The sequence below is a fragment of the Capra hircus genome, chromosome 22 (genome assembly GCF_001704415.2).
Source record: "Capra hircus breed San Clemente chromosome 22, ASM170441v1, whole genome shotgun sequence".
Lineage (NCBI taxonomy): Eukaryota > Metazoa > Chordata > Mammalia > Artiodactyla > Bovidae > Capra > Capra hircus.
In genome coordinates, this window is record NC_030829.1 from 52,819,517 (window position 1) to 52,845,216 (window position 25,700).

The 25,700-nt window shown below is 58.0% G+C and overlaps 1 protein-coding gene across 5 annotated transcripts; it reads left to right on the forward strand.

The window, feature by feature from the left end:
* ALS2CL (ALS2 C-terminal like) lies at positions 1,443–25,455 on the forward strand. 5 transcript variants are annotated; one of them, XR_001920008.1, is made up of 27 exons: positions 1,444–1,512; positions 4,675–4,802; positions 5,587–5,711; positions 6,777–6,975; positions 7,307–7,372; positions 7,808–7,973; positions 8,473–8,604; positions 9,307–9,426; positions 10,296–10,354; positions 10,498–10,564; positions 11,006–11,202; positions 12,206–12,271; positions 12,687–12,785; positions 12,874–13,035; positions 13,969–14,080; positions 15,380–15,457; positions 16,358–16,488; positions 17,629–17,802; positions 17,955–18,051; positions 18,180–18,337; positions 18,870–18,938; positions 19,840–20,013; positions 21,427–21,469; positions 22,267–22,328; positions 22,418–22,581; positions 22,874–22,970; positions 23,388–25,455. XR_001920008.1 is itself a non-coding variant. In XM_018067204.1 (27 exons), exons 2-27 carry the CDS (start codon positions 4,768–4,770, stop codon positions 23,466–23,468), a joined length of 2,919 nt encoding a protein of 972 aa, XP_017922693.1. In that variant the 5' UTR covers positions 1,444–1,512; positions 4,675–4,767; the 3' UTR covers positions 23,469–25,455. The 5 variants fall into 5 exon arrangements, 4 of the variants coding, with proteins under 4 accessions (XP_017922694.1, XP_017922693.1, XP_017922695.1 ...); XM_018067204.1 differs by having other exon boundaries at positions 22,432–22,581; XM_018067205.1 differs by lacking the exon at positions 4,675–4,802 and having other exon boundaries at positions 1,443–1,512; positions 22,432–22,581.

Consider the following 25,700-nt stretch of genomic DNA (forward strand, 5'->3'; position numbering starts at 1 on the left):
ACAGTGGCTGGGGCCTGTTGGGAGCTGGCAGCCTCTGACCTTGTTGGCCTTGGGCCTGGCCCAAAATAGCTCTGGGGCTGAGCTGGGCCTGGGTGAGATCTGTGTGTTCATCAGCATTTACTTGTGTCCAGGGGCACTCGAGTACATGGGAGTACGCAAGTACTCTACACTGACCTCTCTGCGTGCATGGGTCTGAGTCTCAGTGTGTGTTCCGTGGAGCAGTGTATGAGTCTGCACACATGTTCCCATGGACAGAGCTGCCACCCAAGTTGTGCAACACAGAAGCCCTGCCAGTGGATTCAATAGCAGATGGGTCAATGGGACACAAGTGAATGTACTGTGGAATCGTGCGTGTAGAGGGGGAGAAGTTCAGGTGGGTATGTGCACATCTGTGATGGGATTGGGTAAGCGCCTTGGGCTGTACTGCAGGCGGCAAAGAGCAGGTGGACCCAGTGGAAGCTGTCTTTGGGGCACTACCAGGGCACTTCAAATTACCCGCGAGCCTGGAAGGAAGGCTGGGCAGATCTTGCCCCATTTATGAGACAGTAAACCTGGGCTTGGGAATGCCTGTGATGTTATCCAATGAGTGGGGAGTGAGTGAGGGAAGACTAGCCGGCATCCTTTCTTCATTTCCACTTCCTGTCTCTGGAGGGGGGCCTCTTGACCTCAGTTTTGTCAGTAACACGGTTATCCCCTAGAATCCTCATGCCGCAGGAAGTGATTGGAGGACCCAGAGGAAGACAGCGGGCTACTTTGTTACAGGCTTGAACCGTGGGTCCTCCCCCTCCCAGGAGGTCCTCTAGGACAAGGCTTCTGGCTGCCTTTCCCAAGGTCTCAGGCCCTGGCGCGCAGACAACCGCTGGCTGACTTCACGGTCTACCGGGCTATGTTAAGAGTCGGGAGTGGGGGCAGGAGACTTCCCCAAGGTCATTCAGACACGAGTGGAGGCTGGCCAAGGACATCCTGCCCACCAGGAGCAGCCTCGGTTTACCCTCCTCTCGGCCACAGGTTTCAGGAACCCATCCGGTGCACCTAGGTCCTAGGGCGTCAGAATGGCGGGGCAGTGGGGCGGGACGCAGATGCGTGGAACAGGGAAAGACCCCTCTAGGATGTTTCCTAAGGCGTAGCTGGCCTCTCCTGAGCGTGTGTGTGTGTGTGCACGCGCGCGCGTGTGTGTTGGCTGGGGCGGGCAATCAAGTTCCCACCTTCTCTCCTCCTCCTCCCACCCCGACTGCGTCCCAGACCCTAGAGGACGTCAAACTGAGACCTCAGGAGAGGCCTCGTGCGAGGGGCAGACTGACGCCACTTCCCGCCTCCTCCCTGCGGATCCCTGTCCTGGACCACCAGCAACATCCCAAGGCCGGTTGGAGGCAGGGGAGGCGGAGTTGCCTTCGGGGGCGGGGGCGGGCAGGAGTGGGCGGGGCCGGCGAGGGGGCGGGGCCGGCGGGGGGCGGGCGTCCGCGAGCAAGCAACCGCAGCGCGCTCCCCCGCGTGGGTTCCCGCGCCTCACAGGTAAGGGCGGGGTGGAGGTCGCGCGTCTGGGGCAGAGCCCTTTTGCTGTCCCGTCTCCTCGCTCCAGGTGAGACTTTCGTCTCCGCGGCCCCTCGGGCCGCCGCGCGCCGCCCCTTCGCTACTGCTCGGTCCCCAGCAGCTCTCACGCTCGCTCGGGCCGTCAGAGTTTGTCCGAAGGCCCCTCCCTCCCAGCGGGGTTCAGCTTCGTCCTCCCTGCCCCTTGGTCACCCTGTCACCATGGGACAGCCTCCCTGGTCCCGTGCCTGACAAGAGGGCAGTGCCCAGGGGCTTGGCCTGGGCTGTGGGGCGACCTCGTGGGCAGCATCCAGCTTGAGGGACTTGGCGCCAGGAGGTGACGCAGTCTAGTGTTGCCACAGGGAGAATGGCATGGGCAAACGCCTGGTGACTGGAACAAGAGCCCATGTTTGGGAAATTCCAGTGACTGCGTGTGCCTGGCCAGGGAGAGGAAGGAAGGCTGTGAAAAAATGCCACCAGGGAGATCGGGAGGTGAGGGGTGGGGTCTAGGACAAGGTGCCTGGAGCCACTGAGGCCCAGAGGAAGGGTGTGGGGGTGAGGCCCAGGTGGAGACTGGGACCTGTCAGCTGTGACAGCTCAGCGCCCCCTCCCTCGGCAGCTCCTCCCTTCTCTCTCTGTCTACCGCTGGATAATCAAGGGGGTTCCAAGGCAGCCCAGGAAAAAGCCTCCGCAGCAGGCAGCACTTCCTTGCTGACCAAGAAATCATAGACAGGGTGTGGCCAAGGGGCCTGAGGGGCCAGGCCTTGGAGAAGATAGGGGAGAAAGGGACCCAGCGTGGGCAGAGGCCAAGAATGCGAGGGAGAGAGAGAGAGAGAGAGAGAGCGAGAGCGTGCACAAGTGAGCCAGAGAGTGAGCTAGCAGGTCTGGCTGCTGGTTAGATAGCTGCAAGGACCAGCACCTGACTCACCTGGGCATGCCAAGACTAGCCAGTCTGCCCTCACCCTGCCCCACGGTGACCATGAAAGCCGCCTCGGGAGCCTAGGTATTTGCTGTGTGCCCTGAGGTGAGTCGCCCAGCCTTTCTGAACCGCCTAGCTCAAGTGAGCTTCATGGGACTGGGAGCTGGAGGCCTGGGTCTGAGCCGTGTATGTGCTCTATAGTTAGTGTCTTTGGACCCTCCCATTCCTTCCTGGGCCTCAGTTTCCCCATATGTACCTCCTGTGCAGACTCCTGAGGAACCTTAGAACTGGATGGAGTGAGAGGGTAAGAAGGCCATGCCCTTAACCAGCGAGCCGTAGCCTGGTGATGCGACTGCTGTTTGAGGGAGGAGACTCCTGCTGGGTCCCTGTAGTGTTAGGTTCAGCACCTCTTTCTCCTTCCTCGTACACACTTAGGCACACTCATACCTGGCCTGGGTCCTGCCCTCACATTTCGTTGCCCCTGGGATGAAGCCTGGGAGCTTCCTAGCCTGGGAGCAGAGGCTCTCAGGACTACCAGACCAGATCCTTAGCCCCAAATGCAGTTTTTTCCCCACCCACCACCTCACCAACAATGCTTAGCCTCTGGCCTTTCCTTTGGGCAGTGTGACTCAAAGGTAGGAGATCCTTCTAGGGCCACAGATCTGGAAGGGTCCCAGAATAGTGTTGCCAGTCTGGGTCTGTAATACTCAGCTCCAGGGGCCCCAGGCTGCACTGAGAGGTAAGGGAAGCTGAGAAACAGCTCCCCATACTCAGAGGAGCTCCCTCCCATCAGTTTATCCTTTCTGAAAGTGTTGGTCACACGGTCATGTCTGATTCTTTGCAACTCCATGGACTGTATCCTGCCAGGCTCCTCTGTTCATGGAATTCTCCAGGGAAGAATACTGGGGTGGGTTGCCATTCACTTCTCCGGGGGATCTTCCCGACCAAGGGACTGAACCTGGGTCTCCTGCATTGCAGGCGGATTCTTTACTGTCTGAGCCACCAGGGAAGCTCCTTTATCCTTTCTAGGGAAGACTAACAAAGCTGTGATTTAGTCAGAATAAAAAGCTATAATTTAGTCTTCTCCATTTCATAGAGAAGGTGATTGAGGCCCAGAGATGAGCAAGGCTCTGGATAAGCTGGGAAATGGCCAAGACTGGGCAGAGGTCAGAAGGGGGCCTGTGGGAGTTGCTGAGGTGTGAGCCATGCGTCCAGGGCTGGGTAGCAACTGCCAGCCCCATGTGGCAAGGGGAGGAAACCGAGGGGGAGAGGAGCATCTCAAATGTGGCGTTGGCTGGGGTGGGCCCCAAATAGTATCTGAGATCTGGTGTTCAAGGCCTCCCAACAGTGGGTTACTTGCTGCAGGTCCCCAGCTCACCCTGATCTGGTCTCTAGTTGGTTCCTCCTATCTTAACCCCACCTTCCTCCCTTCACTTTTAGCCAGTGTCCTCACCTGCCAGCTCTGACCCTGACAGACTGCCAGCTAAGGTTGGAAAGGTCACCTTCCAAAGGGTCTTTCCGTTCCACCAGTTTCTGGAGATGTGGGTGAGAGTCAGATGGGCCCAGGCGACACTTGCTGCACCTCTGACTGCTAGGCTGGGGTCGCTTGGTCTGTCTGAGTTGATTTGGAGCAACCTTCCCCTAGTCCTCCAAAGCAGGCTGGGGCTGCTGCAGGGCCAGCAGAAAGAGAAGAAGGCTGCAGCTGGGTGTCCAGTCATTTCTCCTTCCTGCCTCTCCCTCCCAAGGCCTCACCCTCCTGAAACAACAACAGCAGGAAAGGTGGGGCAGGAATGCCTGGGCCCGTGGCCAGAGTTCTGAGACACTTGCCTCACTTTGTTGCCCCAGAGCCAATTCCCTGGGAATCATAGGCTCTGCCAGGGGCCTGGAATACCCTTCAGTGTCTTTGGGGCTGGGTGGGGGGTGGAGGTGATGAGACCCAGACCCTTTCCCGTTTGGTCTTTTGGGTCTGCCAGCATTGCCTCAAATTATGTCTCTAGTTCCACCCGGGTCAACCAACTCAGAGTGTCAGAGAGTTGGAGAGAGGCTGAGTCTGAGAGTCTGGGGTTAAAAGAGTATTTAATTTTCAATCCTAAGATGTATAGTCATGAAATCTGGGCAGATGATCTCGTTTGCCAGGTCTGGTAGGAGAGGGCAGTGTCTGATTGGAGGCTGCAGCCTGGCTATGGCGGTGGGTTTGAACCTAGGCCCTTTGCTTCCTCTCTCTCCAGTCAGGAGGCTCCTTTCTCAGGTGATCCTGCCTTGGTGGGTCCCTCTCTCCAGAGCAGGAGGTACAAAGACCTGCTCATCCCCAAAGCCCCCACATGTGGAGTAGGACCCGTCCTGCAGGATCAGCCAGGTGGGGAGCCTGGAGGGGCTGGCTCCTGCCCACACTGACCTCACCCTCTCACTGCTTGGCATCTTCTTGTCTGTAGCTGTCACCAAGTCTGTGTCCCCAAGTCTGACGTTGAATATCACCACTCCCCTACTCTGAGCCCCTCCATGGCTCCTCTGTCAGCCACTTAGGCAGCTCTTGGTGGGCCCCCTGCTGAGCCTGCGTCTTCATGCTATCGAGCCTTTGCGCTCATGGTTCCCTCACCTGCATGCCTTGTCCTCTCTGCCTCTTTTATTTCCTGTTCATCCTTCATGCTCCAGCAGGCAGTTCCCTACATCCCCCAGACCTCTTCTTGTTTATAAGGCAAGACAGGGGGTCCTGAGTCATGACCTTGAGAAAAAATCTGTGTCCTTCTGACAATATCCTTGTTTCCAGAGACTCTGTGGAGAGGGGGCTAGGTCAGATCACTACTAGATGTTACTCTGAGCCCTTGGGAGCCATGGTGGGTGTTTGAGCAGGGGAATGAACAAGCCAGAGGGCTTAAGGAACATCTGCCTTTTGGGTAAAAAAAGATGTTTCTTTTGGTAATTCTGAGCCCTCTCTACTACTCTTTCAGGCTCCCCTCAACTGGGTCCAAGTAGAGCATAAGCAGGAGTCACTGGTCTGTTTAGAACTCCCCTTTGGGGTGACCTGGGCTCCCTGCTCAGTTCTGAGGCGGGGTGGTCATGGGCCTTGCTTTCGGGCATCTGGCCTGAGAGGAGCACTGACTGTGCTCTCACAGCTGCTCTAATCTGTGCTCTGTCCACAGGCCTGAGTCTGGCACCCTGGCCATGTGCAGCCCAGAGGAGGCGGCCCTGCTGCGGCTGGAGGAGGTTTTCTCAGCAACCCTTGCCCGCATCAACAGCCTTGTCCTCCAGCCCCTTCTTGAGGCTGGTGAGTTGAGGCTCTCCAGTGAAAAAGGTGGGGGCCACAGGAACCATCCTCCTAGGGACAGGAGTCCTCCCTGGTTGGATCTTCTGAGCTACAGCTTTCTCAACTGCAGATGGGAGCGGTGGGATTTGAAGTGGGTGGCTTTCGATGAGTACAGGGTTCTCACGCTCAACTGTTAGTTGCTTCCTTCTCAAAGGGACCCCGGGGAGCTAGGCTCTGAACCCCATTCTAACCTAGGTCTGCTGTGCATGGAAACGAAATCCCATCTCTCCCAGGGCACAGGTCTGGATTCTCTGCCCAAATTCTCATCTTGCTCTCACCCAGGCCGTGACTGGAAGGCAGGATGCCCAGTCTGTGAAGTGACCTTAGGCAGGTGTCTTCATCTCAGGAGCTTTATCGGCGTGTCTATAAATGGCAGGGGACCACTGCACATTCTGGACCTGAGGATGTTCTGAAGCTTGGGGAATGTGTGTACTTGGTGGCCATAGGTCATCAGGTCATAGGCCATAGGTCATTGCCTTCTCCCCTATGTGGAGAAGGCAATGGCACCCCACTCCAGTACTCTTGCCTGGAAAATCCCATGGACGGAGGAGCCTGGTAGGCTGCAGTCCATGCGGTCGCTAAGAGTCGGACACGACTGAGCGACTTCACTTTCACTTTTCACTTTCCACTTTCATGCATTGGAGAAGGAAATGGCAACCCACTCCAGTGTTCTTGCCTGGAGAACCCCAGGGATGGGGGAGCCTGGTGGGCTGCCGTCTATGGGGTCGCACAGAGTCGGACACGACTGAAGCGACTTAGCAGCAGCAGCAGTAGAAGCTGCTGCCCCTATGTAGCGAGGAGGTGGACATGTGCCCCTGCTTAATCTACAAGGGTGCCCCCCACTACTGCAGCCTGCCTGTCCCTTGCTGAGCTCCAGGGGGCACGTGGGCTTCCAGTCCTGTCCCAAGGACCTCCAGGGCTCGTGGGGCTGCTGCCCCTCGGGTGACCAGCCAGGGCCTGTGTGTGCTCCCTGGACGGTGTAGCAGCCCTGTTTCACCTCATGTGGTGCTTGTGCTCCTGCCCCAGCTCCAGAGGCCTCAGACCCCTGGGTCCGAGAGTGCCTGCAGCTCCTGCAGCAGCTGCACAGGAGCTCCCAGCAGCTGTGGGACATGACGGAGGAAAGCCTGCACTCACTGCGGGAGAGGCTGCGCCACCCTGAAGCCGTCGGCCTGGAGTCCCTGCTGCTGCTGCAGAGCGCGGACCGTGTCCTGCAGGTCCACCTGGAGTAAGACAGCCCCGGTGGGCTGGGGGCTGGCACTGGGGCTCACCTGGCTCAGGGCTTCGGCAAAGGTTTGCACTCAGCCCTGGGGTTGGGTGTTAGCCTGGGGGCAGGCTCAGACACCCCAGATCTGAGCCTGGTGACCTCCCAGGGAAGAAAGACTCTGAGTTAGAATTGTCCAGTTGAGTCACTGAGGACTCAAGATCAGCAGTGCCCAGAGCCAAGCCCTCAGGGCTGTAGCCACTCAGCGGGTAGGATCTAGGAACCCCAGAAGGGCAGGCCCTTGGGTCTGGAGCTGAGGGTGGGGCCTGCAGGGTATCCCTGGTGCTGCCTACAGGTACATCGAGTCCTACACATGCTGCGTGGCAGTGCAGGCCTTTCAGAAGACAGCGAAGAGGAGGAGGTAAGCACACGGCGTTGCGGAGGGCCTCTGAGGGGGGCGTGTCTGGGAGGGAGGGCGTGGGGAAGCCAGGACCCCAGAGCAGTGAGTGTGACAGCCTGGGACTCATCCTGAGCACTCCTGGCTCTGGCAACCCCACGCTGATCCACACCCCGGCAGAGGGGCAGGGAAGCCTTGGGAGGCTGTGAGCAGAAGCCAGAGACATCAACTAGTGGGAGTGACCCTGGGGCAGGGGAGCATTCCTAATTCCTACTCAGGGAGGGCTGCTATAATCAGTGATCCCTTCAGTCTCTGAGATGCTGCTCCCAAACCTCAGCCACTGTTCTCATGAGAGAGCTTTGGGGATCTGAGGGATTAGCCAGGGCAAGGAGGCAATGGTGGTGGGTGCGGGAACAGAGGAGGGGAGAGTGATGGGGCGCTGGCCCTCCCTCCACTCAGTGAGTACTGGCGGGGCCAGCGGAAGGCGCTGCGGCAAGTCCTGTTGGGCGTGAGCTCCGAGGGCTCGGTGGGCACGGCCCTGCTCCAGGCCCTCCGCCAGCCACTTGCCCATCACGTGCAGCAGTACGTGCTCCTCCTGCTGAGCCTCGGGGACACCATCGGGGAGGTAGGTAGCAGGGGTGCCAGGGGCAGGGGGCCAGGGCGGTATTGATGCTTACCACCTGCTTCTGTGAGGAAGCTGATGGACGGGAGAAATGGGCCTCTGGCTCAGGGAACCTGCCTTACTCAGGAACCCCTTGTTTGAAAAGGACCTGGCCTGCCTTGGGGACATCATCTTGTTCTGGGGGATTGAAGGCCCATGTCCTTGCCCTGGGGTATCTGAGTTACATGGACCTGCCCCGGCAGAGCCAGCAGAGACCCAGAGAGCAGATGTAGACTCATGTGCTGGGTGTGAGGACACGTGGCCCAGGCCCAGCTGCGGCATCATTAGATGGTCCTGAATCCCCCGGATGCATCCTCCTGCTGACCTCTCCTCGGAGGAAGAGCCAGCAGGGAGAAAAGAACAAACTCCTGACCCGCTGGGCCAGGGCAGGGCTGGGGCAGTCATCCCCGAGTGGGGGAAGGTTCTGATGAGCCCCCGCCCTGGTGGCCCTGTCCCCCTACAGTGTCACCCCACCCGGGAGCTGGTGATACATGCTGCCGGCCTCTTTGGGGACTTGCAGTCCTTCATGAGGCAGGAGCTGGACGAGGCCATGGCCACGCAGGCCCTCTGGCCCACGCTGAGTAGCCGGCTGAGGGTGAGTTCCACACCTGAAGGGCGCTCTGAGAAGACCCCCCCCCCAATCCAGCGGGGGCCCCCTGGGTGGCTCGAGCTGCCTGTTGCATTCTCCATGCTTCATTTTCCCCACCCAAACGGGGCAGTGGCTAAAGCAAGTGTCTGTGACGTTTCTCTGTCCAGCCATCTTCACGCATTTGTTGAGCACCTCTTAGGCTGGGATGTGAGCTGCTGGCTCTGGAAGAGTGGTCACAGAACCGACCCTCTCTTCTGGGATGTCACTGAATGATTGCACCCTCGAGCCACTGCCTATACTGCCCCTACTGGGGGAAAATCCCCTGTGCTCTGACGAGGCATGACAGGCTTGGGGCTCAGAGCAGAGAATTAGGAGGACAAATGAAGGGGATACGAATTGCCAGAGAGAGGCAGGAATTGTAGAACCCTGGGTGAGAGTTGATGGGGGCTTGGCTGTGGCCATGGCCTGGGATGGGGTGGAGGAGGACAAAGCGGGGCTTCAAGAGAGGTTGTGACGTCTTGCCGGGAGTAGCCAGGAATGAAGCCCCACCAGCTCAGAGCCCCAGTGCCCATCACTGACCTGGGGGCCTCCAGGAGATGCTCAGAGTGTGGGTGGAGGTGCCTGGGGCAGAGGCGGGCAGTGGAGTGACTGGTGCAGTGTCAAGGATGGGGGTCCCTGAGCTTTGCAGTTCCCTCCTCACCTCGCCAGGATGTGCTCTGCACCCCTGCTCGCCGACTCTTGCAAGACAGCCAGGACGTCCCCGTGACAGTCACCCCACTGCGGGCAGAGCGCGTGCTGCTCTTTGATGATGCCCTCGTCCTGCTGCAGGTGGGCTGGGGCAGGCCAGAGGTCTTGGGAGTGGTTGAGAAAAGGAGGAAAGAGACAAGTGGCTGGGGGAGATGAGGGGGCTGCGACGTGGAAAGGGTGCTACTTGCCTATCCAAACCTGTCTCCTGAAGCCTGGTTTGGGGGTTTCGATGCAGTTTGTTTTCCTCCACCCCTGACTTCCCCCTCTGTGCTCCAGGTACAGTGACAAGATGCTCACTAAAAGGCACCAAGCCCTTTCTCACCTCTGGACCTGGGCACGTCTGTTTGTCTATGTCGGACCCTCTCTTGTCCTTGCCCATGTCTGGCACGCTCCTCCTCCCCTTCAGGCCTGGGCCTGGGGCCACTTCGTCCTGTGGCTATTGCTTGGCGGGAGAGGTTACTACACAAGATGGTCCAGAGGAAGGGAGGTTTGGTCTGGCTCTCAGAGCAGGGATGACATTCCAGGTAGAAGCAGCAGCGCAGCGAAGGTTCGGGCTGAGGAGAGTTTGTGGCAAGTGGAGAAAGGGGGGCACGTGACCTGGGGCTGTTCTGTGTGGCCTTAGGTGTCAGGCTCAGCAGGAGGGATTTCAGGGAGGTTTCTAGCAGGAGCTCCTAAGGTCCAAGCGGCATTTCCAGAAGACCACTCTGGCGGCCCTGATGGAGCAGGATGTGGAGGGTTGTGGGAGACTGATCCTGCGTCTTGGGTGGGAAGGGAGGTGGAGGGGCTGCCCTGGAGATGGGAACAGGCAGGCTTGGTGGGGGACTCAGCGCTGGGCATGCTGAACCAAGCAACCTGGGGACACCCGGGGCGTGCTGAGCTGGTGCTTGGGAGCAAGGCCAAACCAGAGAATAGGTGAGCATCTTGCCCACCTATGCCCCATCTTCTTTCAGGGCCACAACATCCACACCTTTGATCTGAAGCTGGTGTGGGTGGAACCTGGGCAGGACAGGTGAGCGCCCCTCTCCAGTGACAGGTCAGGCCTTCCCTCCCTCTACCCCATGAAATCTGCCCACCCCAGGGCTCTGACTTGGACCTGACCCCAGCTCCCTTCTGAATGAAACTGGGGCCTACTCATCACCTCCATCTGTCTAGGTGCGCGTTTCACCTCCTCACACCCGAGGAAGAGTTCTCCTTTTGTTCCAAGGACCCGCAGGGCCTGGTGAGTGTGGGTGGACTGTGAACTTGGGGACTAGGATTGGGGGAGTAAAGGAAGGCGACAGGAGGGTAGGGGAGGGCATAAGTATACTGCCCTGGAGGCTCCTTGGGAATGTCAAGTCTCTGGAGCCATGGCCAGAGTGAATCAGGCGTCTGCCTGGACGCAGGCCTAAGACTGCCATAGAGAGCAGGTATTTTTCTCTGTGAAGCCAGGGATGAGGCCCACTTGATGGTGTTGTTTGGCCTCTCTGGGCAGGCCCCAAACTGCAAGTAAGTATCTCACGTCTGGATGAGGCCCTAGGGAGCAGTGTGGAACTGTTGGAGGTTCCCCCAGGTGACAGAATGGGGTATGGGGGGTGGTACCTGGAGCCACCCCAGGAGGCTTCCTAGAGGGGCTGCCTCCAGCAGCAGTGACCTGTCCTGTGTTTTCCCTGTCCTCCCCCAGGTGGTCTGGCAATGGAAGGTCACCCAGGCTGTGTGCCAGGCCTTGCGTGGGAAGAAGGACTTCCCTGTGCTGGGAGCGGGCCTGGAGCCTTCTGAACCCCCCACCTGCCGCTGTGGAGCATACACCTTCCGTGCAGAGGGCCGCTTCTTCCAGGCCACCTATGAGGGCGAGTGGTACTGGGGCAGGCCCCATGGCAAGTGAGTGACCGAGGCTCTGGGCCAAGCAAGGCAGGGGTCCTCCTGGGAGTCTGGGGGGCGCATAGGACCCAGATGGACCTTATTGCCTCAGGGCATGAACCAGAGGCTGTTACCCTCTCTGGTCAGTTCTGTCAATTCTTAAGTTCTCTTGGACAGCACTGGTCCATAGTAGGTTTGTGCCAAATAGTCTTGATGTCGGTGAGGCTGGAGAGCTCGGGACAGGCATCAGGAGACCCGACTGCAGGGCCCGCAGTTACTGTTCTGTTCTCAAGGCGGGTAACTGGTGTCTGTGTAGCATTTTCTGGTGGCCCTTACAAGAATGGCCTGAGGGAGTGTTAGCATGCCCTTTGTAGATGCAGAAACCATGACTTTCTCCAGGCCTCAGGGTAGGTTCTAGGCGGAGCCTGGCCTCAACTGCAGATCTATATGACTCTATAGGCAGATAGGCTTTTGAAGAATGTGGCCCTAATTTTTGCCACAGCTGATGAAACCAAGGCCCAGAAAGCAGAAGGGACTCACCAAGTTTTCGCTGGCAAGCATTCCACTCATTTCTGATACCCTGCCTACTTCCAGAAAGGGCTTCAGGAAGCCTATGAACAAAAACACAGAAAAACAATGCCGTGTCAGAAGAGGAGATGAGGATGGTAGAAACCCCACTGACTCTTAGTGCTTGGCTTGAACTCGAAGGTTAGCTCTGAGCTTCCTGTTGGTCAAGGGAACAAGGCAACCTGGATGCTTCCAGAACTTTCCCTGCTGGTGTAGAATGCCCTCCGTGAGGCTGCAGGGGCAGCTGTGCCAGGAGTAGGGAAGGGCTGAGAGCCCGTGCAGGGTCGTAGAACTCAGGGAAGAGGCCCAGTGGGAGCAGAGAGTCCAGTCCAAGGGCAATCGAGGCTTCTGAGAGAGTGTACGGTGGAGGCCGACTGGGGAACTTGTGTATGCTGAAGGATGGTCTGGTGGGCCTGACACCCATGGACCTGATGACTGTGGACTTCGACTGTTCCAGGGGAACCCTGAAGTGGCCAGATGGGCGGAATCACGTGGGGGATTTCTGCCAGGGCCTGGAGCATGGGTAAGGCTGGGGCTGACACCGGGCTGCATGGCAGGGGTTCCCACCCCCATCACTGTCACCGGCCTGGCGCCACCCTAAATTCCCAAACCTCCAGCAGAAACTTGGAGGCCATCTGGTCCAGCTCCACTCATTGTCCTAAAGGGGAAACTAGGCTCTGAGGAGAGGGCAGGTCATGGAGGGAGTGGTCTAGGTCCAGAAGGCCCTCTCAGGGTGCATGGGGGTGGGGTGGAGGTGGGGTATCCTGAGGGGCCCTTAGGAAGAAGAGGGACCTGATCACCTGTAAGATTCTTCTCATTGTCTGCGAAGGCCCCTCGGAAGCAGGGACACTCCTGGGCACGGAGTGGGTGTGACAGGTGTTTGGGGCAGGGCCGTGGCCCCAGTGCTGACCTCCTTCCCTGCCCACCCACACTGGCAGCTTTGGCATCCGCCTGGTGCCCCAGGCCTCTGAGGATAAGTTTGACTGTTACAAGTGCCACTGGCGGGAAGGCAGCATGTGCGGCTATGGCATCTGTGAGTAAGTGACCCTTATCTGACGGGGGGCAGCCTTGTGGGCTGGGCACGTCCTCTGGGAGGCAGGGCCAGCCACTGATGACCCTCTTCAGGTACAGCACCAGCGAGGTGTACAAAGGCTACTTCCAGGAGGGCCTGCGCCATGGATTTGGGGTCCTCGAGAGTGCCCCACAGGCCCCTCGGCCCCTGCGGTACACGGGCCACTGGGAGAGGGGCCAGCGGAGTGGCTACGGTGTCGAGGAGGACAGCGACAGGTGAGCGCTCTGCAACCGCCCCAGCAGGACTGAGGGGAGACAGGACCCTCACAGACCAAATGCCTCTAGGCGTGGGTTCCCTGTCTTCAGTGGGTCCATTCTGTCTGTCTCCCAGAGTCTTTCTGAAGCCCCTCACTTCTGCTTCACGCCCTGCTGAGGCTCAGGTTGAGGGACCCTGACCTTGACTGCAGATGCGCAGCCCCCCCCCCAGCCCTTCGCTCTGTCAGAGAGGAGTTTGTGCCCCTCAAGATCTGGCCCCATCAAAGGGTCACAGCCCTTCCAGATTCTCTGGGCTGAGACAAAGCCCAGTGTCCTTGGCCTGGCATCCGAGGCCTTGCCTGCTCCTCTGAACTCATCCGTGCCATGACACCTGTGTACCCCCCAGCCTTCTAGACCACTGAAGTGAAGCGAAGTGAAAGTCGCTCAGTTGTGTCCGACTCTGCGACCCCATGGACTGTACAGTCCATAGAATTCTCCAGGCCAGAATACTGGAGTGGGTAGCCGTCCCCTTCTCCAGGGGATCTTCCTGACCCTGGGATCGAGCATCAGCAGGTGGATTCTTTGCCAGCGGAGCCTCCAGGGAAGCCCTCTAGACCGCAGAGCGTCCCTGCATATCTGACGTGCGCTGCCACCCCCATGGCTGTGCGTGTGTCGCAGTGGCGCTCCCTGCCTCTGCCCTTCCCGCCACCTCTCCCAAGAAGCCTGCCAGGATGCCCTCCCCCAGGCAGGCTTCCTTTCTCCTCCACCCTCTGTTCCTCTTGTCGGTCCTAATCTCACCTCCCCATGTTTGACTTGAGTGAATTCATGTCCTGGCTCTTTATCTGCCCCTTGCCCCCCAACCCCTGGCCCCACGCCAGCAGAGCACACAGAAGGTGCATGGGAACAATTCTGATCCAACTCCGGCCATCTTCTCTCCCCGCCCCCACCCTCCAGGGGTGAGCGCTATATTGGCATGTGGCAGACTGACCAGCGCCATGGCCCAGGGGTCATGGTTACCCAGGCGGGTGTCTGCTACCAGGGCACCTTCCAGGCAGACAAGATGGTGGTGAGTACGGTGACCCACATGTGTCCTGAGCCACCCTGTCCCTGCTCTGGGGCCCCAGAGCTGAACTGGGGCAGGAATCAGGGTTCTGATATGCTAGAGTGAGCCCAACCCTGGGCCAGAATCCAGTTCTGCCACCTGCCTACCCTGGCCTTGGCCGAGTCTCTGCCCCTCCCAGCCTCAGTTTTCCCTTCAGCAGCTCAGGTTATCCGCGTATTATAATGACTCACTGGAATAGCAATAATGAAGTGAATGGTAATGAGAATGCCAGCAGCCTCCTCTGCCCACATTTATAGACCACTAACTGGGTGCCTGAAGAAAAAGAAAGTGAGAGTGTTAGTCACTCAGTCATGTCTGACTCTTTTGTGACCCCATTGACTGTAGCCCGCCAGGCTCCTGTCTTGTCTGGAATTCTCCGGGCAAGAATGCTGGAGTGGGTTGCCATTCCCTTCTCCAGGGCATCTTCCTGACCCAGGAATTGAACCCAGGTTTCCTGCGTTGCAGGCAGATTCTTTACCATCTGAGCCGCCAGGGAAACCCTGGTGCCTAGCTCTGGGCTAGGCCTCCCAGCGTGGTCTCGTGGGATCCGCCCAGTAGCCCTGGGGTTTGTGTCATCATCCCTAGTGTACAAGTGACAAATGTGAGGCTCAGAGAGGTCAGAGAACCTGCCTAGTGTCACATTCTGTTGAGTGACAGAAATGAGTCTCAAGCCCAGATATCCTGAGCATGGGCATATCAACCCCCATCTTCTGTCTCACCTACACCCTGCCAGGTGGTTGGCACATAGTATGGCTTGGCCTGATGGCTGTTACTGATATTGTGGCTTGTTTGTTTAGCTACACTTTGTTCTGGAAGGAGTTGAAGGAGGAAGAAAAGATAAGAATAGGCACATAAAATAGATTTAAAAATAAGAACACAAATTGTATCCCATTTGGCTCTGAAGCTTCCTGGCAGCCAGAGCCGCAAGGGAGCCTGATGAACTCCACTGCCCCTGGCATCAGTGACAGGAAAGTGGAGATGGTTCAGGAAAAGCCCAGCACTTCCTGAGCTGTAGGTGGAAAGGAAGGGTCCCCCAGAAAAGTTCCTGAGAGAGGCTGCTGGAGGGGAGAAGCCAGGTCTGGGGGTGTCAGTCAGAGTAACCCAGGATTGAGGTGCATGGGGTTTGTGCAGTCCAAGGGCTGGCATCCCACCTGGGCACAGTCCTAGGAGGTGTGCCAGGGCTTAAGACCCTTCTCCTCTCCCTATCCCCAGCCTTCTGGCCCTTCTAACCCACTGCTCCTACCCTCCCCACTCCTTCTCTAGGGCCCAGGGATCCTTCTCTCTGATGATGACTCCTTATACGAGGGCACTTTTACCAGGGACCTGACCCTCGTGGGGAAGGTGAGAGCCACTGAGACCCTACTCCACTCTGCGCAGTGACCTTGGCCAGAATCTATAATCTCCCTGCTTAGACCCAAGACAGGGTGGGTGGAGATGGTAGGGGGGCCTCTCCCATCTCCACATATCTAGGGGGCATGTGCAGCGACCTTTCTCTGCTACAAAGGTGCAGTTTGATCGGATATGAGTCAAGAGGGCATAGGCAGGCTTGCCTTGGGTGCAGAGGGTCTGGTGGTCTGGTGTTTCCCCTGCTGGCTCCAGAGTTAGGGATCTACCCCCTCTACCACCACCTTGAGTGGGGTCCCCTGAAGGCATTGTCCTTCAGGAAGTTTCTGCCCGAGCTGACCCAGGAGAAGGCAGTTGTATCCCTCCTGGAGCCTTTGGACATGTGGGGGCTGTTTTCTCTTTGTAATGACTGGAGGGTACTGTGGCATCTAATGGATAGAGACCAAGAATGCCGTGAATGGGACAGTCCCATGCAGTAAGGAATTGCCCCGTCTTGGGGCCAGTAATACCTCACGCCCTCCCTAAGGCCACTGCCTACTTCTGGATTTATTCCCCGCTCCCAGCCTCTGTGGTGGTCCCCCTACTCTGACCTCTGAGTCCCTACTCTGACTCCCTTGCCATCTTCTACCTCAGAGACAAGCCCCTTGTCTCTCGAGGTAGAGCTCTTGTCTACCGGTAGAGCCGGTAGAGCCCGGCTCTCGGTCAGAGCTCCTACAGGGGTGAAGGATTATGAGCCCCTTGGGGTGGGGCAGATTGAATGGATGGTGGGAAGGCCACCTGTCTGTTTCCAGCCTTTGTAACCCAGAATGACTGCCATGAGGCCTGTTATGATTGGGTGGAAGGGCAGCTGGACAGACAGATGGACAGACATACCTGCATTCCTTTCCCGGCTCCCAGGGCAAGGTCACCTTCCCCAATGGCTTCACCCTGGAGGGCTCTTTCGGCAGCGTGTCAGGGAGAGGACTGCATACCCAGGGTGTGCTGGACACAGCTGCCCTCCCTCCAGATCCAAGCAGTACCTGCAAGAGGTGAGAGCCTGACTGTCTGGCCTGTGCATTCTGGAGCCTTTCTGGGGGTTGTGCTTGTGGGTGCCTATGTTTCTACCCCAAAGACAGGTCTCGTTAGAAGGGCTTTTCTGTACCTCCTCTTAGCTCTTTGGAGAGTGCAGAAAGCTCAGGTCACACAACCCTTATCAGAGACTTGGGAATCAAGGGCTATGTGGTGATAACTCCACATGCCACAGAACTGAAGAAAAATGCTATGTATAGCCTTTGCTTAGACTCTGCTTTTTTTCTAGGAAGGTACAAGGTAGTCAAGCAAATGAGAATAAAATAGACAACTAAAGTATGAGTTGAGCTTAAAAGAAAAGGAGGTGCAGATAGGCACTATAATTGAGCATTAGCCTGACTCTGAGTTCCCTGGCAGCCAGGGTGAAAAGGGAAACTTGGAAGTGGATTCACACTCCTTATCATGGGGTATTTGAGAAGTGGATAGACTTCTTCCTTATCGGGACAGAGTTCTTCCTTGGAAAGGCAGGTGTTAAAGTGGTGACTCTTGTAATGTCTGTTGAGATGTGGTTGGTGGTTCTAATGGTGCCAGTCAGCATTTCAGAAGTTGATTTACCTGACACATCTTTTTATCTGATAGCAGGAGCTAGAAGTGGATGGCAAATCCTAGGGGCATGAGCCCGGGTCAGGTGCAGGTATAGGGATACCTGTCAGTGTGAGAGGGGAGGGCAGTGCTCATCAGACATGCACACAGCCAGACACTTGGGCCTAACAACTGAGACAGGATCAACCTCAGGAAGGAACCAGGTGTAGGAGGAGGGAGAGTCGGGGAACCCTGGGCTTTGGGCCCTCACCTCTCTTAGGCCAAGACCCCAGTCTCTGGACTTGGCCTCCAGCTCTCCAGATCTTTCTGTTTCCTTTCCAGGGCTCTGTGTGCCCCTGTCTCTTTTCTCTACCATGGAGTAGATTCTCTCTGACCCTTCTCTGCCTCCTGTTTCTCCTCCTGGAGTCTTGGAGGTCAGACCCCTCTGCATACCCCAGTCCATTCACCCTATTGGGGCCCTAACTCTGGCCAGGCTGGATATCCCCCCCTTTCCAAGGGCTGGACAGGGTTCTACATGGCTCCCTCCCTGTCCACGTTTCCCACCACCTCCATCGCAGGCAGCTGGGTCAGGGCGTCTTCCCCGTGGAGAGCCGCTGGCAGGGTGTCTACGGCCCCTTCTGGGACTTTGTTCGTGCCGGCTGCCCTGGGGACCTGCGGGAGGCCCTGCTGGGCTTCCACGTGCAGAGCTCAAGGGAGCTGCGCAAGTCGCAGGAGTACCTGTGCTGTGAGAGGTGAGGCCCAGGCGTGTGGGGTGTGTATACCCACGGGGTGTCCAGACCCAGGGCTGGGGGCAGTGGGCTCTGAGTGGGTGGGGGAGGGGCAAGAAGGCTTTCTGGAGGGGGCAGGCCCGGGCATGGGTGAGACGTTGTGTGTGGTGCCCCAGGACCTGCCCTGAGGACCAGGCAGGCAGGATGGAGGACCTCCTGGAGGAGCTGGTGCAGCACCGGGAGCCCGAGGCCCTGCAGCAGTGCCTCAGGAAGGTGAGGCCACAGGGGAGGGTGCTGACCGCAGGGGACAGGCCTTGCTGAGAGGTCGCGGTGCTCCTGTCTGAGAAGTGGGGTCTTGCCCTGGTGCTGAGCATCTCTTTGTGGCCGTCGCACCTGCCCAGGCTCTGAGCAACTCTCTGCATCCCCTGGGGAAGCTGCTCCGGATGCTGATGTTGACCTTCCAGGCCACATACGCAGGTATCGGGGCCAACAAGCATCTGCAGGGGCTGGCGCAGGAGGAGGTGAAGCAGCACGCCCAGGAGCTCTGGGCTGCCTACAGGTGAGCCCGGTGGCACCTGGGGACAGGCTCTGCCCTTTCTAGGCCTCAGCTCTGCCTGCTGCCCTGGGTGAGAATGGTGCCTCTGCCTTGGGTCTGGAATGAGAGAGAAACAGAGGATGGGTTGTTTAGTGTGCCGCTGGTGAGCATATGGGTTGGATGGTGGCGAGGTGATAACAAGGCCTGATTGCAGCCAGAGTCCAGGCCCCAGCCAGGCTCGGGGCTGGCTCTAACCCCACTGCAGGCTGATCCTGACCTGGACTCACACTCCATCTTCTGTCCTGTCCTGGCTGGGCTGTGACCCCATCAAACATTATAAACTGAAACCTTCAATGCTGTGGTTCGTTCTGTCTGGGGCTCCAGGGCACTCACGTGGACATCCTGTACTCCCATCCCCCTCACTGCTGAGGTTCGGGCAGCTGGGTTCTGCAGGCCTCAAGCTTCATGGTTCTGGGAGCAGAACCCACCTGCCTGGGCTTGGGTGACTCGTTCTGTGGGAGATGGCAGCCACACCGCCCCTCTCTTTGGTTCACAGGGGTCTGCTGCAGGTTGCCTTACAGCGCAAGGGCCAGGCCCCAGAGGAGGATGAAGATGCAGAGACAAGGTGACTGCCCCCAGGAAGTCTGTGGGGTCTTCTCCCCTGGTGCAGCCAGGCTCCAGTCCAGGGGATCCTTGTACCTTGCTCCTGGGAAAAGAGGTGTTTCTGAGGAAATGTTGGGCATTCATGCTATTGACCACACGCTGTTCATTGACCATTCAGGAATCATAAAGATCTGTGACCTCTGTTCCTTGAGCAGCCTGGAAAGGGACACTGTCACAGTGCATCAAATGCACCTTTGTTCTGAACATTATCCCAGCCTCATCTCTTGGGTGCCTGGGTGGTGAGCAGCTTCCTCAGGCACCTCCTTCTTCCTGTGCACAGATGGGGAAACTGAGGCCCAGCAGAGGCTGAGCCTGAGGTCACACAGAGCAGGAATTAAGTGGGTCGTTAAATCTCTCAGCCCATTGCCCCCGAGACCAAACCTCACAACTTGCCTTCAGATCCCAGGCCCAGGGATCCTGATCAGAGGGGGATTTCTGTTACTGCATTGCAGGAAGCAGGGGAAACAGGGTTAGACTTTAGGGAGAACTTCCCCCTGAGTCCTAGCAAGCACAGAAAGCTAGGAGGCCGAACTGGACTAGCTTGGAATGACTGCTGACAGCTTTGCTGCAGGTCACTCGTCTATCAGGGCCGGGTTTTGCTTTCAGTCAAGTGCGGATCAAAACCCAACCTCGCTTGCCATGTTGGTTCTCAAAGCTGAATGAGAGCATGAGGTGGTCACAGATGTCCGTTGACTGTGAGATGACTGAGAACGGGGCTGGGAAGGGTTTTCTCAGGGATGGGGGAGGCTGGAGGCAGGCACGCTGAGGTGGAATGCGGATTTCTATGGGCTCTTGGGGGCAGCCCAAGTAGACCCCCACATGCGCCCTGCTGACCCTGAGCCGTCCTGGTGGCTCTCACTCAGGGACCTGCGGGTGCACGGCTTGGTGCTCCCCCTCATTCTGCCCAGCTTCTACTCAGAGCTCTTCACCCTCTACCTGCTGCTTCATGAGAGAGAGGACAGCCTCTACAGCCAGGGCATCGTCCACCTGAGCCTCTTCCCTGACACCAGGCTGCTCGAGTTCCTGGACGTGCAGAAGTAAGCCTCCCCACCATGCCACCGTGGCCAGAGTTCTTATGTAGAAGAGGATGCAAACTCAACTCCAGTAGTCTTCAGAGAAAAAGGGAAGAGGTTAATTGGCTTATGTACCCATGAAGTTCTAGGGTGTGGCCAGTACGGCTAGATTCAGGTATGACTGGATCTAGGTGTTCAGCTACATGAGAAAGGAAGCAACCCCTCTCTCTCTCTGTTGGTGTGCCTCTGGTTTCCCCGTGTGGTGACAAACAGCACCAGTCACTTGAGGTTTATACTCTCCCAGCTCAGTCCCCACAAGGAGTTGGAGTCTCCTTCCCAACAGCTCTAGCAGAGCCTCTAAAGTTCCTCCCTGGCATGGCTAGGTTCTTGAATGTGCCCCTGAATGCCGGCTGTGGCCCAGATTGGCCAGGCTTACCTCAGTATCTGCTGCTGGGGCTGGGGTAATATCACCTGCTCCCAGCTCTTGGACTGAGAGTGGGAGAGGGATGATCCTCAAGGGGGAAACCGAGGACTATTCTGGAAGCAGGTCAGGGCCTCCCTTCTACCCTCAGTAATCAGAACATCCTTTATCCTCCATGCCCCTTCGATCTGAGTGTTGAGGGTACGAATGCACTCCTGCCTCCCACACCTGGTCCCCCTTTTCTCAAGGTAATGGTGCTTCCTATCCCCCCTTCCCCCCAAACCCTTGTTCCCCTTTCTGTTGTGGTGAATGTTTCCTGCATCTGACCAGTCATCAGCCCAGAGATCTGGTTGTCAACAGCTTCCCAGGGGTTTTTCCTCTGCCACCTCAGTGCCACCTCCTCCATGCTGGCCTCCCTGCTTCATTGGCTCTGCTTCCCTTGTATGGCATCCCTACTTCTCACCAGCCTGTGCCAGCTTACCGAGCCCCTGGAGCAGTCTCCACAACTGAGCGCTCTGGATGGACCCCCCGGGACTTTGTGCAGGAGGGTCCCCTGGCCTGCAGCACCGTCCCTCTCTCTGCTCACTGTGTTTTGGGGCTGCATGGAGGGCTGCCCTCTCAGGGAATCCCTCCTGGCCTGCTATAGCCTGACGTAAAGTGAAGTGAAGTGAAGTCGCTCAGTCGTGTCCTATTCTTTGCGACCCCATGGACTGTAGGCTACCAGGCTCCTCTGTCCATGGGATTTTCCAGGCAATAGTGCTGGAGTGGATTGCCATTTCCTTCTCCAGGGGATCTTTCTAACCCAGGGATCGAACCCGGGTCTCCTGCATTGTAGACAGACGCTTTACCGTCTGAGCCACCAGGGAAGTCCTATAGCCTGGCTCTACACAATTCCTCCCAGATGCCTTTGTGCATCCCCAGCTGCTTTCCCGTGCTCAGCCCTCCTGATGGACATGGGGATGCAGGGAATTCGCCCTCTGAGAGGGCAAAGCCTCCCATCTCCCGTCTTATTTCAGGCACCTGTGGCCCCTCAAGGACCTCACACTGACGACCAATCAGGTGAGAGGGTGGGCCGGTTACCTGCCCAGGAGAGGGGCCCCTGAGCCTCAGCTGGGCCCTGGGTTTGCACAGGTTTCCGAGCAGCTCTTCGTAGTCATGGTCTCAGGCCGCAGAGGCGGGTGAGGGAGAAGACGGCAGGCTTTCTGCACTGTTCTGGTTTTCCATGTGGGTGAGTGTGCAGCCACAGTGACCAGCCTCAAGCGCAGGCTCCACCCCTTTTACTGGCTGTATGGCCATGGGCGGGTACTTGATCTCTGCCCCTCAGTTTCCCCATCTGTGGAAGTACCTACTGCTGCAGTACTAGTACTCCCTCATGAGATTGTTGTGGGAGGAGGGGAGCAGGCTGGAACAGAGGAGGCACTGGTTTTCAGTGTGCTTGCTGGATTGGCAGCATCACCGTTGCTGGGAACTAGTTAGAAAGGCCAGTTCTTGGACCCACGCCAAACCTACTGAGTCAGAAACTCAGGGAGGGAACTTGGAATTTGTGTTTCAACAAGCCCTGGGATTCAACAGCTGTTGACCAAGGCACTTAGAACTGGGCAGCACCCAGTGACCACTGGCTGTTACGATTCTTCTCTGTCCACCTTGATCCTCCCACCTCCTGGAGACCGTTTACCCCACTTTACAGTCAAGTAAACTGACGCTTACAGTGGAGCTGTGACTTGCCCTGGGTTGCTCAGCCCTCTGGGCAGAGCTGTGTTGAAGCCAGTGATGAGGAAGGGGTGGGTGGTGAGCAAGGACCAGCCCCAACCCTGGGAAGGGGAGGCCTCATCTAACCCCCTCCCCCGACCACACAGAGATACTCCCTGGTCAGAGACAAGTGCTTCCTGTCGGCCACGGAGTGTCTGCAGAAGATGATGTGAGTCCGCAGCCTGGGGAGGGGCGTGGGAGGCAGGACTGTGGGGACCCCGTTTGGGACTGAACCCGAGGGCCTTGATCTTGAGCCAGTTACCCTGCTGCAGCACCACGGTGGACCCCCGGGAGAAGCTGGAGGTGCTGGAGAGGACATACGGGGAAATTGAGGCCACCGTGTCGCGGGTGCTGGGCCGGGAGCACAAGCTACCCATGGACGACCTGCTGCCGCTGCTCATCTATGTGGTGTCTCGTGCCCAGTGAGCCCCAGCTGGGGGTGGGCCCAGGAGCTTCCCTTCCCACCCTGCCTGCCCCCAACCAAGGCATACTGCAAAGCCTTTGAACACTGCGGTCTATGGGCACAGCCTTTCTTGGGACAGATGGGGAAGCTGAGGCCCAGAAAGGCCCACCCAGAGTCCCATGGGTACCACTCACAGTGGGGACCACAGCCCAGGTGTCTAGCCACCCAGACCAGGGCTCCTTCCCAGCTGCTGGGCGCCTGTCCTGATGGGTCCCCTTTTCCCTCTCGTGGTGGCGGCGGTGGTGCTCCAGAATCCAGCACCTGGGAGCCGAGATCCACCTGATCCGTGACATGATGGACCCTCTCCACACAGGAGGCCTGTATGACTTCCTGCTCACAGCTCTGGAGGTGAGGGATGGAAGCGGTTGGCCCAGGCAGGAATGCCCTGGCCTCTGGGGCAGACCCCTTTTGCCCCAGACATCATCACGGGGATGTGCTCAAATTCACAGCTAGTGTGTGTCTCTGTGGGAGGGGTCCTCACAGAGCCCCTGCTCCAGCCCTCGTTAAAAGGGGCTGGGTGGGGGAAAGCGGGCATAGCACATCCCGGCCCTCGGCTCCCCAGGGCTGAGTGTGTTCCAGGCTGCGTCCCTGAGCACAGGAGGAGAGGGAAGGACCCCTTTCCCTGCAGCCTGTGGCTGAGGGCTGAGTTGGAGACACAGTGGTCCAGACCTGGGAGCGGGTACACCCGCGTTAGGCCCTAAAGCTTCTGCATGCAGCTGGGGGCTGGCAGGCCAGCTGGCTCCAGCCTTGCCTCTCTCCTGCCAGTCCTGCTACGAGCACATCCAGAAGGAGGACATGAGGCTGCATCGCCTGCCCAGCCGCTGGAGCTCCAGGGAGCCATGGTAGCTCGGCTTCTCCTGGACCCACCGCAGTGCTGAGAGGGCCGCTGTGGAATGCCCATGGCCCGGGCCTGGCCCAGCCTGGCCCAGGGGGCAGAAGGCAGGATGGGCCCTGGAGGTGACTCTGGCTCTTTGAGGAGATGAGGTCCAGTTTCTCCAGGGAGATGCTGCCGGAGTCCTGACTGGGATGAGGGTGACGGGTATGGCCCTGGAGCTGGTGGTCTGTCCCCCACCACTCTCCAGGCCAGCCTTGGATGACCTCCTCAATGCTGAGGCAAAGAGACCCTGACTTCTCCTTGCCTGAGCCTTGCCTTCACGTGACTGAGCCACTCTGGGCCTCAGTGTTGCCATCTGTAAAATGGTGGACTAGGGGATCTGTAAAGAGCCTTCCATCCATCTTGCTGACTTCTGGCATCCTTCCGTAAGTCTGACTTTGGTCTGTTGGGCTGTAAGTGAAGTTCTTGCGTCATGGGGGTGTCATTCCATTTCTCCTGTCCTGGTCAGAGGCTCCAAACTGCTAGTGACCTCTTCCTTTATTGGTTTTTATTTTTTTCCCCATGAGTCATCTTCCGTGGACCTGCTTCCTTCCCAGCTCTGCCCCAGGGCGGAGCTGGCCTCTCAGGGTCTCAGGGTGGGAACTGTTCCAGCTCCACCCTGCTGGGTGGCTTCTGGTGAGGCCCTCCCTTCATTGCGTATGCAATTGAGGGAGTGGGCTTGGGGGTCTCTGAACTGCAGTCCACATATAATGGCCATGCTGGAGCAGGCTGGAGGGAGAGGAGAAAGAAACTCACCTTGCTTGTCTCACTGTCAGCAGGTACCAAGGGAATTGGCCTCTGAACCTGCATGTGTGAAGGACAGCAGGGGCCCAAGTGTTCCGGCAGGGACTGTACCCAGGGATTCAGGGGGCCAATCCAAGGACCCTCAGAGATACTAGGGAGCATTAAGCAGAGAGCCGCAGGTGCCTCCAGAAGAAGGGGCAAGGCTGAGCTTCCCTGACTGATTCCACCAAGTGAACAGCTGGAATGGAGAAAGGTTTTGGGCTCTGGTTTTGCCAGACATGCCCGAGGTGTCCTCACAGAGGTCCCTGGAAGAGGACTGAACTGGTGAAGAATAGGGATCCCCAGGATGCCGTGGGCACGCCCCTCACCCAGGACCGTGGAAGCTCTCCAGCAGTTGTCAGCCGGTTCTCGTCCTTTAACGGGTGACAGCAGCCTTGCCTGAGGGCAGCCCTGAGCTGGTGCGGTGCTGCAGCCTCACTCCCCGCACACTCCCTGGCTTCGTCAGCATCGGTGCCCACTCACCACAGATCAGATTCACCTGGGCCCTTTCACCCATCCTCTGGCTGGGCCTCGCCCACACCTACTGAACTGGGCCCTCCCGACAGGGCTTTGGGAGATTCCCAGGGCAGCTCTGCTGTCAGACCCTTTCAGCACAACTGCAGAGCCAGCAGAGGCCTTCAGATTAGACAGCAGATTGACAGCTAAGGTCAGTGCTTCATTTACAGATGAGACGCCTGGAGCCAGGTGACCACCTGCCGTGTAAGTCCCTTGGGGAGGCTGATGGAAATGGCCTGGGGCAGGCTTGTCCACCCTCAGTGATGGTGTCTCCCAGCTGCTGTGGGAGCCCTTTGGCTGCGGAAGGCACTGGTGTCCACTCTGTGAGTCTGGTTGGAAACCAGGGACTCTGGCACCTTGAGTGATCCCGTTGATGTGCAAAGTAGCCTCTGCCCCCCACCCCCCATCTTTCTGGTCCCCATCTCCTCTCCAGAGTGAGGATTCTGCTTTCAGCAACAGTTGCGAGGAAGTGGTAGAATTCTTCACGGTCTGTCTCAATCAAAACTCGTGATCACCAGGGCTGGAGAGGAGAGAGGCCAGGGGAGATGCTTCCCACTGATGGGGTTCTGACAGGCTCCGAAGGGCCACACTGGCCTTCAAGAGCCTGGACTTGGGGCTGAGAAAGAGACACCTGAGAGTTAGTAAATGGCGTTTCAGTGAGCAGATGTGTCTGAGTCATACAACCCAACACCCCACTTTTCATTGCAGCCCTGACTGTGGAGATCCACCTTTGCCCTGGCCCTGCAGGCAGTCTCTTATGCAAGCTCTCAACTTCTGCTTCTGTCCCCCTGCCCCACCCTGACTACTTCCCTTCAGTAGTCAAACCTGTCTGCTGCCCTCCCTGCTCTCCAGCTCCTGCCCCTGTTCTCTCCCCTAGAAATGTCCTCCTCTGGTCCCACTGGGTC